The sequence below is a fragment of the Cyprinodon tularosa genome, unplaced genomic scaffold (genome assembly GCF_016077235.1).
Source record: "Cyprinodon tularosa strain WSP-4 unplaced genomic scaffold, ASM1607723v1 ctg483, whole genome shotgun sequence".
Lineage (NCBI taxonomy): Eukaryota > Metazoa > Chordata > Actinopteri > Cyprinodontiformes > Cyprinodontidae > Cyprinodon > Cyprinodon tularosa.
Genome location: NW_024039211.1, coordinates 99370 through 117008, shown reverse-complemented (window position 1 = coordinate 117008; position 17639 = coordinate 99370). Strand labels below are relative to the sequence as shown.

The 17639-nt window shown below is 35.8% G+C and overlaps 1 protein-coding gene across 1 annotated transcript; it reads left to right on the top strand.

Annotated features, from left to right (window-relative positions):
- The first annotated feature begins 11539 nt into the window (after positions 1-11539).
- Positions 11540-16460, top strand: psmb4 (proteasome 20S subunit beta 4). The gene is made up of 8 exons (XM_038302154.1): positions 11540-11700; positions 13357-13483; positions 13564-13643; positions 13725-13871; positions 14123-14204; positions 15900-16016; positions 16125-16213; positions 16323-16460. Exons 1-8 carry the CDS (start codon positions 11576-11578, stop codon positions 16333-16335), a joined length of 780 nt encoding a protein of 259 aa, XP_038158082.1. The 5' UTR covers positions 11540-11575; the 3' UTR covers positions 16336-16460.
- Positions 16461-17639: the final 1179 nt, after the last annotated feature.

Here is a 17639-nt window from a genome sequence, read left to right as displayed (position 1 = left end):
CAAATCAAAAGCCCAGAAACCAATTCGAGGAAACTCTGCTGGCAAGACCTTTCTTCATTTGAACAACCAAATCCATTTTTGCCTAATTCTGTGGGTTTGACAAGGAAAAGTGTTCAGGGCAAGATATCAAGCAAAGAATTTGTTGGAGAAATATGTGATACAGTAGGCCAAATTCAAAGCCCAGAAACCAATTCGGGGAAACTCTGCTGGCAAGACCTTTCTTCATTTGAACAACCAAATCCATTTTTGCCTAATTCTGTGGGTTTGACAAGGAAAAGTGTTCAGGGCAAGATATCAAGCAAAGAATTTGTTGGAGAAATATGTGATACAGTAGCCCAAATTCAAAGCCCAGAAACCGATTTGGGGAAACTCTGCTGCCAAGACCTTTCTTCATTTGAACAACCAAATCCATTTTTGCCTAATTCTGTGGTTTTGACAAGGAAAAGTGTTCAGGGCAACATATCAAGCAAAGATTCGTTTCCAGAATCAAAGTTTATGCCTATCAAACTCGATGATGAGACACCACCTGATCAAGATTCTAGCAACGAAGAACTAGTAGAAGAATTGGAAATTTTGATAATGGTTGCAGTTTTAAATAGCGCAGAGAAAAGGGTTGGACTCCTGGAGTCCAAAAAACTGAAGAAGATCTTGTCTGCAATATCAGGAAAGAAGATAGTTAAAACACAAGCCTTTATCTCTGATGAAGACAATGAAAACATCAAAAAGTTTGTAAGAGACATCTGCAAAGAGCTTATAAATGGGTTTGGTTCACTTGAACAGCTATATGAGGCCATGAAAACACAAGATGTTTGTCCTCTTGAGAGTACTGTTCTAAAATATTTACTAAATTATCTTCCAAAAAGAGAGAAATCTCCAATTCAAAAGCGCTTCTCAGCTATGACAAAACCTTTAAGGAAACTGTTGAAATAGCAGTGAGGGTTTGCTACAGAGATTAAGATGCAATTTTTTTCTATATTTTCAGGTCAAGGTGCATCTTGGCTTTGTATTTCTGGGCTTTTTGTTTTTTTACCGGGTTCTCTGGCTTTCCTTTTAAAAACCATTGACTTAATTAGATATTCTAAAGGTTTCCCTGTAAAAGAAAGGGGAACCTTTATAATATAACCAATGCTTTGATTTCAGGACTTTCTAAGATTGGGTTTTCTCCGGGTTTTCCTTTTTAAAAACAATCATCTAATTAGAGATTCTGAATTTTCTGGGGTCTCTGAAATGATCTAGATTTAAACCTAAATTGAAATCTAAATCTTGATATGTATTTTAAAACTAAATATTAGATTCAAAATCTAAATATTTTGCAGAAAGCAGGACAATTGCCTGGCTCTAACCCTAACATTCCTAACTAACTGTTACCAACTTGAACTGTATTATGCTGAACGCAGCTGTCAGAAAAAAAGAAAATCAATAAAAAAGTAACTACGTTGAAGTAAAGTTTAATGCTAAGTAATACTTTGGAAAATGCTGGGATTGATAGTATTTATACATGAGTTTCATATACTGTATACATACATGCCCCAGTGCGTGGGTGCATTATTACATCTTTTCTGGCAGGCGGACCTTCGCGCCCTGCGCAAAGCGGCAAGTATAAACCAAGAAAAACCAAGGCTTAGCTTTAAATATTGAAAACAGAATTAAATTATGTATTTCCAAACTTTATTCAGGGTTTCAATGTGACCTTTCTATATTAGGGAGAATCTTTCTATCCAAAATGGACTGCTTGTCGTGATTAATTTATTCTACTTGCAGTATATTGCTGTCCCAAATAGCTTTATTAAAACCCTTAATCAAATGAACATAAACTTCATTTTGGAGAAACAGACCACACTACCTAAAAAAAACAGTCAAATGGTAAAAGAAATTAGAGCTGGCGGTCTGAGTTTTTTTCTTTATTTTGACTGCCTTAATGGTATTCTTAAAAAGAATTGGCTAAAATCCTGGATTATTTTGGTACTGTATCCCCAATTATGTACCAAGCTACTCGCCACACTCTACTATTATATGGAATAACAGATTCATAATATATCGCAATAAATCATTATTCTATAAAAAATTGGATTGAAAAGAATATATGCTCTTGTTTTACACTTGATGGACTATAACAGTCGTGTAGTGCTGGGCAATATGGAAAAAATCATATATCACGATATGGACTATTTTATATCACAATAACTATATATATATCACAATATGCCCCAATTAAGTACATTTTCAGCAAATCTCTGAGAAAAAAATGACAAAACAATATAATTGCTTACTTTATCAACTTTATTTTGTGACACTATTAAGTGACACTTATAGAACTTTCACAAATTAGAAAAATAAATTGTAGTGCAGCAATATATATGCATAAGATGAGGCGGGGTAGGGCTACAGTATCCTTCACATTTTTTCAAAATCCTAAAGGTATTTAAATTAAATTACTGTGGTTCTTCTTTAGGTGATAGAAGAGGTTTGTCGTGTTGCCGTCAGGTAAGGGGACAGACAGTCTTGTAGCATAGTTTGCAAATGACCGTTGTCTGCTCCGTGTTGGACTTCTTAAAACCAAAATGTCCTGTGTCTCCATCTCTCATGAGTTAAGTAACGTAAAGCATGTCATAAACCCGCGTGAGTCAAAAGCTGTAAAGAAGCGTCATGTTGCAAAACCACAGGACTGCGCTTCTTTGTGGATAAAAAAAAAAAAATCCTGTTTATCACTTATAAGCTGTGTGTAGGCTATGTGGCTACACTAATATTTGCTTGAATACGAGGTACAATTGTGTTAGAGACGACAGAATAGAATTAGCACGATAGACACTTTTCTATCGTCCATACAATATGTATCGTCTTATCGCCCAGCACTAGTCATGTGTTAAACTATGAACAATTTTGCATGACATATAATTTTTACCCCCTAAAACTGAATTTACTAGATTAGTTTAAGCTTTACCAACATAATTTGTTAATCAAACTCAACACCTAATACCGGTAGCTTATCATCCAATAAACCCTCAATTAGCCACTATATCTGTTAAAGGGATTTCACTCATAGACAAAAAATAAATAACCTTAAAATTAGGAATTATTTAAATAAAACATTATGCCCCGGCAAATTAACAGAAATAATATACTCTACAATATTGGAAAAAAATCTATTAAACAAATAGGAAGCTTCTATCTGAATCTCCCAATACAACCCAAAGATAAAGAAACATTTTTTACTAAGAATTAGTTTCAGATAGGGTTGTCAAAAGTATCGAAACTCAAAAAAGTATCGATACTGAAATGTTGTATCCGGATACAATACTCGTTTTTAAAAGTATCGATACAGTGCGGTCACCAGTGGCACCTAAACAGTCATTCATCTAAAGTGTAGAATAGAGGACAATGCATTTTCTGATCACTGTGTGATTGAATAATTCTGTGCTCTTTTCAGTTTCAGACTTTTTTTTTGTAAGAGGTGCAGCTGCTGAGAATTATTTTTGTTTCTTAACTGGTTTGGCTAGTGTCATTGTTATGTGTGCAAGCATAGCCAAGGAAGGAACACTTCATTTGAATTTTCTAAGTTTTTTATCAAGCTTGCTTAATATTATGCACAGCATACAACCTTTATTGTGTTTATTTATTGTATTTTATTTATTAATGAAAATATTTCTGTAGACTTTTGGAGTCTTCGTTTTTATCCTTGTGGTATCGAAAATGGTATCGAGTATCGAATATTTTCCTTAGTATCGGTATCGAGTTGAAAAGTTTAGTATCGTGACAACCCTAGTTTCCGAATTGATTATCACAGATGCTCATTTTGTGAAATGCATATAGAAACAACAGACCATATTTTCTATGAATGCAACAAAACAAAAATCTTTTGTTATGACTTAGAAAGATGGATTCAAAAAAAATTTGGACATTGACATTCATTCTGAAGCATACTTCAGTCCACTGTGATGGTATAGTGGTTAGTACTCCGCGTTGTTGCCGCAGCAACGTAGGTTTGAATGCGGGTCACTGCATGTTTTGAGGTGTGGCGGCCTAGTGGTTAGGGCATAGAGCTTGCAATCCTGAGGTTCTGAGTTCGAGCCCCACTCCCACAGTCTGCCACTCTGGCTCCATGAGCAAGACCCTTAACCCCACACTGCTCCCCAGGCATTGCACAATGGCAGCCCACTGCTCCCCAAGGGGATGGGTTAAATGCAGAGGTAAAATTTGCAAAGGTGAGATCAATACACTTCAAATATACAGCCCCCCTTTTTTATGCATTTTGTCACTTGATGATGTTTAACTAACTAAACCTGATATTCTTTTTTTTTTCAATTCATTTTTATTTGGTAAAGGCATAAACTATTTCTTTACAGAATTTCATAAATTGTTTACATTTTCCTTTCCCAAAGGTGTTGATTTATAAATACAAACAAAACAAATTACAGAAGTAAAGACAAATAAAAATACATAATTATGGGGAAAAAAATAAAACATTTACAAAAAATTTAGAGAGGACACTTTAGTATGTCAATCCATCACGTTCTGTATTCCTATCCATTCCAAAAAAGAAAATTATTACAAATACAGTTCCAGAGCAATTAAGGTTTTTCTACCTCCATAAGTACAGGTGCCCATGTCTTTTGGAACAATTTATCTTTAAACTGTAATTTTGCTGTTATTTTTTCCATTCCCATCACTTCCTTAACTCTTTTCCACCAAAGGTCGGTGCTCGGGGGTTGTGGCTTAAGCCAAAAGATTGTTATTATTTTCTTTGCTATCATAATCAGTATTTAAATAATTTTCTTTTTTCTATTTAACAATGTATTTGGTAAAATGCTCAGCAGGAATGTTTGTAAATCTAGGTTCAATGATTCTTTACAAATAGTTTCAATCTTTTTCCTTACATCATTCCAATATTCTTTAATTTTGGGACAATCCCAGAATATATGTTCGTATTCTCCTTTCTGGCCATAGCCCCTCCAACACTTGTCTGACATTTTACTGTATTTCGATGAGATACTTGGTACAATAAAGAATTTTGTTTTTGATTCCCATTCAAACTCTTGCCATGAAACACTACTCACCATTGTATGTCCTACTATGAAGGATTCCTCCCACCTTTCTTTTGATATTATTATATTTCCTTCTTTCTGCCATTTCTGTTTTATATCCTCATTATCATTTACCTCTATCTGTAGGGCTTTATACAACTTTGAAATCACATTTTTAGTAGTGTTAAAGTTCGTCATTAGGGTCTCTTCTAAACAATTTTGTTTCTTCAGGATACATTCCCAATCTTTATGTTTGGTCAAGTAATCTCTAATTTGTAGAAATTTATAAAAATCTTTTGTAGTTAAATGAAATAAATTTTTTAGCTGTTGAAAAGATTTCATATGTTCATTTTCAAAGAGTTGTCCGATATAAACCAAGCCCTTCTCTTGCCACTTTTCAAATCCCCCTTCCATTGAGGGTATAAAGTCTGGATTTGCTGCTATTTTGGTAGCTCTCCAAATTAAACTTGACATATTTAACTTTCTTTTAACAATCGCCCATATTTTTAATGTTCCTTTAACCCATTCATTTGCAATTTTTGATTTATTTTAAATATTCTTAGTTACAAATGGCAATGATTTCACTGCAAAAAAAAAAAAAAAGTTGGATGAACTCAAAATTTCAAGGCAACAAACCGATAAAATTTTAAGTTGGCCAATTAAACTAAATATCTTAAGTTTTGCTTTTGAGTTTGCTCAACTCTGAATTCTAATTTTTGTGAACTCAACTGTAAGTTGAGCTAACTTCTAATTTTACATTGTAATAACTTAAAATTTTTTATTCTACTAACTCTCTAGTAAGTTTTCCTAACTTCTAATTTTATGTATCCTGTAAGTTGTACTAAATTTAAATTTAACATTTTAATAACTTTAATTTCCTTAATCTACTAACTATCCCATAAGTTGTATTAACTTATGATTTGTATAAATAATTACAGATGCAACATATACAGGTGCTGGTCATAAAATTAGAATATCATGAAAAAGTAGATTGATTTCAGTAATTCCATTTAAAAAGTGAAACTTGTATATTATATTCATACATTACATACAAACTCATATATTTCAGATGTTTATTTTGTTTAATTTTGATGATTACAAATGACAACAAATGAAAATCTCAAATTCATCATATCAGAAAATTAGAATATTGTGAAAAGGTTCAAAATTGATGGCCCCTGGTGCCACACTCTAATCAGCTAATTAACTCAAACCACCTGCAAAAGCCTTTAAATGGTCTTTCAGTCTAGTTCTATAGGCTACACAATCATGGGGAAGACTGCTGACTTGACAGTTGTCCAAAAGACGACCATCGACACCTTGCACAAGGAGGGCAAGACACAAAAGGTCATCGCTAAAGAGGCTGGCTGTTCACAGAGCTCAGTGTCCAAGCACATTAATAGAGAGGCGAAGGGAAGGAAAAGATGTGGTCGAAAAAAGTGTACAAGCAAGAGAGATAACCGCACCCTGGAGAGGATTGTGAAACAAAACCCATTCAAAAATGTGGGGGAGATTCACAAAGAGTGGACTGCAGCTGGAGTGAGTGCTTCAAGAACCACCACACACAGACGTATGAAAGACATGGGTTTCTGCTGTCGCATTCCTTGTGTCAAGCCTCTCTTGAACCACAGACAGCGTCAGAAGCGTCTTGCCTGGGCTAAAGAGAAACAGGACTGGACTGCTGGTGAGTGGTCCAAAGTCATGTTCTCTGATGAAAGTAAATTTTGCATTTCCTTTGGAAATCAAGGTCCCAGAGTCTGGAGGAAAAGAAGAGAGGCACTTCATCCACGTTGCTTGAAGTCCAGTGTAAAGTTTCCACAGTCAGTGATGGTTTGGGGTGCCATGTCATCTGCTGGTGTTGGTCCATTGTGTTTTCTGAGGTCCAGGGTCAACGCAGCCACATACCAGGAAGTTTTAGAGCACTTCATGCTTCCTGCAGCTGACCAACTTTTTGGAGATGCAGATTTCATTTTCCAACAGGACTTGGCACCTGCACACAGTGCCAAAGCTACCAGTACCTGGTTGAAGGACCATGGTATCCCTGTTCTTAATTGGCCAGCAAACTCTCCTGACCTTAACCCCATAGAAAATCTATGGGGTATTGTGAAGAAGAAGATGCAATACACCAGACCCAACAATTCAGAAGAGCTAAAAGCCACTATTAGAGCAACCTGGGCTATCATAACACCTGAGCAGTGCCACAGACTGATCGACTCCATGCCACGCCGCATTGCTGCAGTAATACAGGCCAAAGGAGGCCCAACTAAATACTGAGTGCTGTACATGCTCATACTTTTCATGTTCATACTTTTCAGTTGGCCAACATTTCTATAAATCCTTTGTTTTTATTGGTCTTCAGTAATATTCTAATTTTCTGATATGATGAATTTGAGATTTTCATTTGTTGTCATTTGTAATCATCAAAATTAAACAAAATAAACATCTGAAATATATGAGTTTGTATGTAATGTATGAATATAATATACAAGTTTCACTTTTTAAATGGAATTACTGAAATCAATCTACTTTTTCATGATATTCTAATTTTATGACCAGCACCTGTACATTCAAAACTTTTGTTTTATTTAACCAGTACCAGGATCAAAGCCCGTCCAACAGGGCCAGGTAAATGCAAACTAATGAGACCCAACTGTCCCAGTCAACATGTGCTACATTGTTTAGCACATCCTTTTGTAACACTGCTCAATACTATGTGCCATTTTACAAACACTGAACCGTAACACGTAACATATTTAAGGAAAACCCAATAAAGAGTAACAAGAAGAGAAAATTAACATGGGTTGGCTGGACAGAAGGAACCTTTCAGAGGTCAAACATTCGAATCCCAAAAGTATCAGTTAACTTATGGATTAATTGAAGGAGCACTAAAGGTTTTAAAAGTGCAACAGCAGTTCCTTTGGATGCAAGGCCAGGTTGAACCTTGATAGTGTTTCAGTAGAACAGCTTCAACGGCGTGGCTAAACATGCAGGACTTGCGCTGCATTGATTTAATCTGGAAAACAAAGATTACAATTTGCTAGGGATTAGTGAAGCAAAAATGTTAAATATATTATCAATTTAATTATAATATAAAGAATAGATTGGACATTAAGGTTGACAAGAGTGGAAATGTAATATTCTGTCCGTTAAATTTTTTTTTTTTTTTTATTGCAATAAGATTATTTAAAATTAGCTTATATTATTTAAGGGCACTACTTAACCAACCAACACCTACAACAGTCGAGCTTAAGAAAGTCAACAGTCAGTAAAACATAGCAGTCAATAAACCTGTGACACATAAAGGTGAATTGGTCTTTCCTAACCCTATACTATTATGATGATATTAACTCTGATATGGAATAATCCTTATTACATAAATCCTAACCCTGTACCAACCACACAATAACATGCCTACCCTGTTTTATGGGACTTGCACAGACAAGCTAGCGACTAACTTATGCAGCGCTATTAGCATAAGTTAGCCGCAAGCTGTTGGTGTTTAAATCTTAAAAATGTGTATGTCGCCTTCTTCATTAAACGACATGTAATAATGCACAACACAACTTAGATTCACATCCATCCAACTTAAAGATTGACGTATTACCAATTCACCAAACTGTTTTAGAGTACACAACTGGCTTGTTTTGTTGTGCTAACTATTTTTATTGCCTCAAATGTCAATAATTTATATTTTCAAGTTTAACCAACTTAAATGACTGGTATAGGCCAAAAAATACAAGTTGGCTTTTTTGCAGTGTTGAGGGGTATCTTCGGGCATGAGTTTTGCTCAATTTCCCTCCATCCTGTTTCTTCCATATTATCTAACCATATTTTTATTACTTTAAAATGTGATGCCCAATAATATTTCTTAATATTGGGTAGCTTTAATCCTCATTTTTTTATTTTGGGCTTTGCAATAATGTGTACCTTATTCTTGTTTTTTTGTTTCTCTATATAAATTTTGATATCATTTTGTCAAGTTTAGTTCATGTTTTTTGGAAGAAGGATAGGCAGGGATTGAAACAGAAACAATAACTGAGGCAGAACATTCATCCTTACCACTTCTATTCGTCCAATTAATGTGAGAGAAAGTATATTCCACCGTGTCAAATCTTTTCTGATTTCACCTATGATCTTAGTAAAATTTGCTGTAAAGAGATCAGATGGTTTTGGTGTTAGAATAATGCCCAAATATCTGAATCCCTCTTTTGTCCATTTGAATTTAACTTTTTTTTTTATGTTTAATGAACAGTTCCCTGAAATAGCAGTTGATTTGGGTTCATTATTCACCTGTAACCTGAAATAATCTCATATTCCTTTAAAATGTCATTTAGAATTGGCAGTGTTGTTTCTGGTTCACTTATGTATAGAAGAATGTCATCAGCAAACGGGGAGATTTTTGACTCTACATCTCCCTCATCTCTGATTCCTTTGATATTTCCATCTTGTCTAATATATTCAGCTAAGGGTTCTATACTTAATGCAAAAAGTAACAGGCTTAAGCAATCCCCTTGTCTTATTCCTCTTTTTCAGAAGAATTCAGAGCATTGTCCGTTAACCCTTATTCTAGACTTGGGATCCTTATAGACCAGTTTAATCCAATCTATAAACTTTGGATTAAATCCAAACACGGACAAGACATAATATAAATATTTCCATTTTACGCTGTCAAATGCTTTTTGAGCATCTAAACTTAAAAACATATTTGTATTTGCACATAATCTGGCACATGACATGAGATTTAGAGCTTTTCTGATGTTTTTAGAGCCCTGTCGCCCAGGTATAAAACCTGTTTGATCCGGTTTTATTAATTTTTGTATACCTTTCTGGATTCTATTTGCCATTATACTTGTTCATATTTTTAAGTCAATACACAGTAAACTAACAGGACGATAACTTCCACACTGACTGGGGTCTTTTCCTTCCTTTTGCAAGACAGAAATGACAGCATCTGACCATGATTCTGGTACATTCCCTGATTCTAGAACATAATTGAAGGTTCTTTTTAATAATGGTGCTATATCTTCAAAAAAACACTTATAAAATTCCCCCGGAATCCCATCAGTTCCAGGACTCTTGTTACTCTTTCATTTTTTAATAGTTTAATAGTTAATTTTTAATTGATATGCCAATAACTTAGATGCTGTTACCTTTTTCATAGTACACTTGATTTATACATCTTAGATCATATTCTGCTTTAAAAGTTAACAGTTGATCTAACTTATATAGTTTATTTTCTAGTTCTAACCTTACAGATTTGTCTAATTTTACATGTTCCTTTTCCATTTTTTTTATATCTCTCTCTAACTGTTTCTGTTCATATTCTCTTGTTCTTTTCATGCGGGATGTAATTTCAAGGATTTCTCCTCTAATTACTGCTTTACAGCACTCCCATAATATTGCTGAATTTACTTCTCCATTGTCGTTGTTTTCCCAATATTGTTTAATACATTGTTTTATTTCTTAAGTACTGTCTTATCTGTTTGACACATTAAGTCTCCAATATTTGAAATAGGGAGGGTCTTTCTCCAGGCCTATTGTAAAATTAATGGATGCGTGGTCACTTATTGTAATCGGTTTAATTCCACTGCTCATCACTTTACAAGCATTTTGCTGCGAAACCAACATAAAATCTTTTCTAGAATAACTATCATGAGGATTAGAGTAAAATGTAAATTATTTTTCATTTGGATGATTCATCCTCCATACATCTATTAAACCAAGATCTTTTATTATATTGTTTAGAATTCTTGATTTTTTTGTTATTCCTTTTTCTGATGGTAATCTATCCAGCTTCCCATTTTGAACCAAAAAACCTTTCCCTTCCTTTATAATTAAATTTGCTCTCTTTAAAAATGTTTACATTTTCCTCATTTGTCTGTTAGTTCAATCTCTAACGTTCTGCTCTCTCTGCTTTTTCTCATAGCCTAGTAGCTTTGCCTCGTCTGTTCCTGTTTGGCCGTGATGCCATCCTGGAGAGAAATATCAGCTGTGCTGCTGCCATCAACACCTTTGTTTATAGATGTTGGAGATCGGCCTGTTTTTCCAGTGTAGTCCTGTTTCTCTGACTGTGACTGGCTGGAGGTGCTCTCTTCGTCCTCTGGCATGGGAGCTGGCTCGGAGCTCCTCTGCCTGGCTGTGTGTTTCCTGGACGGGGCCGCCTTTTACAGCTGCTTTTTGTATCTCTGCTTCTGTCTCCTTGAACCCCAGTCGGCCTCGGCAGAAAGCATTATTTATTTATCTTCAGAATACAAAAAAAAAAAAAAAAGTAATTTAATAGATGTAATGATGCTACTCACTCATGTACAGTAGGTGGCAGTATGCACACCTTCTGCACACAATTCATATAATTTAATAAATTATTGGTGTAAAACCAGTGGCACCTTGTTAAATTGTAGCTGCCCTTCATCTGACACAGTACATTAAATTTAGTTAAAACCCCTCAACTGAATAAAATCCTCCATGTTCTGTGTGGCTCTGTGGAAGTGAAGCTCCAGCCTCCAAACCCCAGAAGAAGAAGTAGCATCTGCTTCGTCACTTCCGTCATATTCAACATGGAGTCCAGTGGTGTGAAGCTCAATTTCTGGGAAAACGGGCCAAAGCCTGGGCAGTTTTACAACTTCCCTGGGACTTGTAGCACCGGTACCGCTCCATCATGTGGCCCGGTTAGACACACGCTGTAAGTATACACTTGTTTTCGAACCGTAAGGTTCGTTTAAGCCGAAAAGTTGGTATTGGTTTCGGTTTGAACTCCGCTGCTGTGCTGCATCATCATGGCTGCTAACTGAAGCTAAAACATTTTAATAGGTTAAACCAATAATGAGGTTTTAGATTCCAAAGAAGTAGTAGAGACTTTTGCTAAGTAAATGAACTTGATAATACCGGTTATCTATCTATAGGTAATCTATTTAATTATTTTTTTTACTTCTGCTAATTTTAACCTGTTAGCTAAGCTAGTTTAAACAATTTGCTATTGTTACCGTATATATACACATATATATGTATAAATACACACATTATCAACTGATTCAACACATATTTAGTTCTTATATTACATTCAAATCATCATACAACCATCTAAGGAGTGATGAAACTCTATCCTAAGAGATAGTTTTATATTATTGAGTTCAAACAAAGACGACGTTCAGTCTTTAACGCAATTATTAAAATGGTTTAGCAACATATTAAGGCGGATCACTATGAGAAACAATCTTGCATGCATTTTTAATGTAGGGTTGTCTGTTTTAAACACTATATGAGCAGATTTTCAAGAGTAGTCAGTGTTTCGCAGGTAAAAAGATTTTCCCTTAGTTTATATACATGTAGACACTGATCAAGCCAAATACATGCTAAGTGCATCTTGAACACAATTTTAATTTGACCCTAGTTATCAAACTATGCAGCCAATTCAATTCTTAAATCTTAAAAAAAAAATCTAAAGTAAGGAAACCTTGCTGATGACCTCCGGTTAGTGACTTGCAGCTTTCACTAATGAAGGGGCGCATAGCAACAGTAGGTTTGTTGTCATTGACTCGGCAGCCATCTCTCATACTGAGCATGACAGAAAAATAGTAATGAACCTGTAGTAGAGCATGCATGCACAAAAAAACCAACCAGGTACTTATCCAGGAATAAGTCATATGATGATAAAGAATAGATAAGTAGAAAAATAATGTAATGTCAACCACATTTACCACTGATTGGATGAGAATTGTGTAATTTTGTTTATAACTTTTACCTTCCTATAGGAGTGGGAACCATCTAGAATAGAGGTCTTCAACAGGGGTCCGTGACCCCTATGTGGTTCACAGAGGTACAGCATGGGGGTCATGAAAGTTTTAGTTGATTAGCCTTTTTTATTTATATTTTTTTTTATATTCCCCCCTCCAATTATTTACACTAATTGAAGTGTCTTTAAATACACTAACATGAATTCAACACACTGTAGTAAACAGATAAATGGAGGCAGAAGATGTCTTTCAGTCATCAATGAACACATTCAGCAACAAACAAGAGCTCTTTCAAGCTGGGCACCGTTTCATTCACAACACCTGTTCCAATAACCAGGAATCACAATCAGAAATACTTTAATAATCCCAGGGAGAAATTACTTTCGTCACATTACTCCATCTGTAATAGAGTAAAGATAGGACCAGTTTGAAACACAGGTTCATACAATATATATAATTAGGGGGTCCCCGCTCCACGTCGCCTTCAGTTTGGGGGTCATTGGCCTGGAAAATGTTGAAGACCCCTGATCTTGAATTTTTGAGCTGGTGAGAAACAGAATTTTCTAGTGGAGATTTGTAGGTAACAGTAACTGTTCTCTTTTCAGAAACCCTATGGTAACTGGAACATCAGTGCTTGGTGTGAAGTTCACCGGCGGGGTTATCATTGCAGCTGACATGCTGGGTTCTTATGGCTCTCTGGCTCGATTCAGAAACATTTCCCGCCTTATGAAGGTGACTAGTGTTGCTAATGACATAAAAGAGAAATTTGATAGCTGAAAACTATATTTGATTATTTTTCTGTTTGTTTGTAGGTGAATGACAACACTATCCTCGGAGCATCTGGGGACTATGCTGACTATCAGTACCTGAAGCAGGTCATTGAACAGATGGTGTAAGTTCCTAATCAGTGACTGAGGTACTCAGCCTGCTGACTCTGTCTTAACGATGCATCTAAATGTTGTTTTGCTGTTAGCGTTGATGAGGAGCTGCTGGGTGACGGCCACAGCTACAGTCCCAAGGCCATCCACTCCTGGCTGACCAGAGTTATGTACAACCGTCGCAGCAAGATGAATCCTCTGTGGAACACAGTGGTCATTGGAGGCTTCTACAATGGGGAGAGGTGAGGGTTCTGGGTATTACAGGAAAACTTGTGCTTTGCACGTAAGGGTCAATACAACATTTTACTCTAGTTGAATACAAGTGAATTTACTTATTACCAATCTGTAATCACTTGTTTTATAATTAATACAGCGGTCATTCTACTGGTTGATATAGTCTATAAACCCAGTCAATGCACCAGCTGCTACAGTCTTCTCCTACTGCTGGTTTGTATAGCATGATTAACATCCAAAATGTTTCCTCCTCTTCTAGTTTCCTGGGTTATGTGGACAAGCTGGGTGTTGCTTATGAGGCTCCCACAGTTGCCACTGGTTTTGGAGCGTATCTGGCTCAGGTTAGTCCCTGTTTGAAATATGAAAAACTGCAGCCTTTTTCTAAGCTATCAAGGGAAAAATGTGAGTAAACATGAGATCATCAGAAATTCATTCAATCAGAACAGTCTGGCAGAATTCAATTCAGGTTAGATAATTTATTTATTCACCTGGTCGCAACAAATGCAGGGATTAAAGTATTCCGGCCTGTAGTGATTGCCAGTGGGTAAAACAAAATTACCTGAAAATAAATTGATGGTAAATAAGTTAAAAAAAAAAGACAATCTAAATCCCTCTTGCGTTTGTCAACCAATGGTAGCAAAGGAGAGCTCTTAAACTAACAGTATAAGCCAATCAATAGAAGGAGGGGGCGTGTCTTAGGGAAGCGTTTACCTCCTCCTCTTGTTTCTTGAAGTCGTTTCTTCAGTTTGCCAGATAGTGTGGTACAGTGCTGAAGTTCTACATGGAAAGTCACCGTGCGCTGTTTACAGTTCCATTTAACGGAGAGACGTATAAAAAGTAAAAAAAAATATAAATCAATCAAACTTTGTGTTTGGAGAGAAGGACGCTAGAGAGAATGGAAATGCATGGTGTGGGCAAAATGCAGTTCATGAACTCTGGGGAAGATGTCACAAGGTTTCAAAAATAAATGGTGCTGGCAATGGCTGGAGGAGAAGGGGCGAGATGGCAAGCCATTTAGCAGCTGGTACAGGAAGTTAGGTGAACCAGGCGCTTGCTTCTGAACTCTGTGCTCCAGAAACGCTGAGCAGCAAAACTGGATATCAAAAGAAATGTGGTACATGCATGTGGTAGATGTAGATGCACTTTTGCCATCTTCTGGCCGTTTTTGGTATTTTGGTAATTTAGTCTAAATCATTCATGGAATCTGATCCCATGCCACCACATTCACCTGGCATGGCATTAAAATACACACACACACACACACACACACACACGTGTTCAGGATTTTTTTCTTGCTTTAATCCCTGCAAAGGTCATCTTAAGGTACTTAGATTACGTTTAGCCAGGTAGGTTCGTTCAAATACCGTTTCATTTTACGGAATGTTATGATGCGATTAATCTCAACTTAAGTTGATGAGAAGCTAACTGATAAATGGTCTGGTACCTAAAGATGTCCACCTGATTGCATTGAGGCAGAAGAATATTCTATCTTGATGGCCAATATTGCCCAAACCTATATATAATGTATTTCAGAATAATTCTGGTCGATACAATGTAACATTGATATAAGCCAAATAAAAGCCTCAAAGGTTGCTCAGAACGCTGCAAAATAAGCCTGGTAAAGCTTGTTTTGCCATGTTTATATTATAATACAATATAAATTTCCCACCTTTGGTCTGGACGGTTCAATATCAATATACAACTTAAAATAATTTGAACCAATTGCATAGATAAGAATTGTCTAACACTGTATAGTCGGTGATTACAGTGTTTGTCACCAAATAATTTTGCGATGTAAATCGATATTAAATGACTATTCGCCCCTACTGAGAAGTGATATTGTGATAATTGTGCCAGTCCACATACCGTAGCTGCTCTCTGTTACATGAAGTGAAAATGTGAAATGTGGCCAATGTTTGATTTCTGGTCAAACTGGAAGTGTTGCTTGTAAATAATGTTATTTTCGAGATGAATGTAAATAACGGGACGTTGTTAAATCTGAGTTAAGCTTATGGTTTGTGTGCGCATGCTTTCAGCCCCTGATGAGAGAGGTGGTGGAGAATAAGGTGGAGATCACCAAACAGGAGGCTCGGGATCTTGTGGAACGCTGCCTCAAAGTGCTGTACTACAGAGACGCTCGCTCCTACAACAGGGTCAGTTAAGCCAAAGAAAACTAGTGTTCTTTCTAAAGTTTCGGGTTGGGGGAATAATGGATTTTGCTTTTAATGAATGTGCTAATTCAATATTTTCCTTTTTTTCAGCATGAGATAGCTATTGTGACCGAGGAGGGTGTGGAAATCATTGGTCCCCTTTCATCAGAAACTAACTGGGACATCGCTCATTTGGTTAGGTGGGTGTTTACCTGCCCGTGTTTACACCTTGTTAGGATAACATAACTAATTTTCAAATGGCGAAAAATAATATCGACATTGATTTTTGTTTGTCTTGTTTCTCTGCAGCGGGTTTGAATGAAGACAAGCTGGAACAATTTCTTGCTGCATCTAAACTAACTTCCCACCATCCAACCGTTCTATCTAGTATAGTTTCTTTTTCTGTTAATGGTCACTTTTGTATAATGGAAAATAAATACAATAAATAAAATAAATAAAACTATTTGTGTGTCTCTCTTTTTTTCTTTTTTTTTTCTTATACAAAAAAAATATGTGTTTTATAGCTGTCTGATATTAATGTACAATAATTGTATTTTTAATCTCATAGGATATATTTTTTTCTGCATTGCACTGGACCAACTTTAAGTGTTTTGGCTGAGTGATGCTTTGATGCATAAATAGGGATAAAATTTCATCTTATAATTCAGCAATTGGGAAAGACACAAAAATGCCACTATATATATATATATTTTTTTTTTGCACTTCTTAAAAAAAAAAAAAAGGTAAGTCAGTCACAATTGGAATTGTATGGAAGCCTATTATGGTTACAGCAGAAAAATACATTTTTAAATGCTCAAAACTTAAGTATATTGTACAAAAGTAGTAGCTATATAAAAAGTTGATCATTTTTGATGTGCTTACACTGAAAAGGATCTTAAACAGAATGAGAGTCAATTTGAAGGAACATCCCCTTGATCCTAGATGTGGCAGCAATGTTCCTTATTGAAACACGGTTCAGTATGGAAGACCACTGCCGCCACATTTAGGGGAATATCTTTTTTCCCTCTGTCCCGTTCTGTTTACGATACTTCTTTGTATGTATAGTAATAATAATTTCATCCAGTGTGCAGCAGAATCCCAATATGTCTTATACAAACATGAAGCAAAACTTTATCAGCTTCTATATATAAGCCACTGTACAGCGGGTAAAAGCACCACTATCACCTTCTGGATCTAATTAAGACTGCAAAAATAAATAAAGAAATCACATATTTACAATATAATGATAATGTATATAACGTGTCCCATTTTACAGCATTTATCATAGCCCAATATTGTTTGCTGTTATGAAGGCCATACATTTCTGTATAACTGAAGTGTTATACTCAGTAGAAACCAATAACACTTAAGGGTATTAGCTTGGAAAAGCCAAATTTATGCATTCCTGATTTATATTTCTGTAACCTCCCTCAATGTTTTTTGCTGAAATTGGAATATTTTACTGAGCAGTTTGACTTATTGATTTACCAGAGATTAGGGACGTAAAATATTGTATGTCATGACTGCTCGTTGTTTAAGCCCCCTCGCCCCATCTTTGTTGTGGTGGCTGTTACTAGGTAAGTTTCCTAAGATAAAACCGTCTATTTTGTAACTGGGTAGACCAGA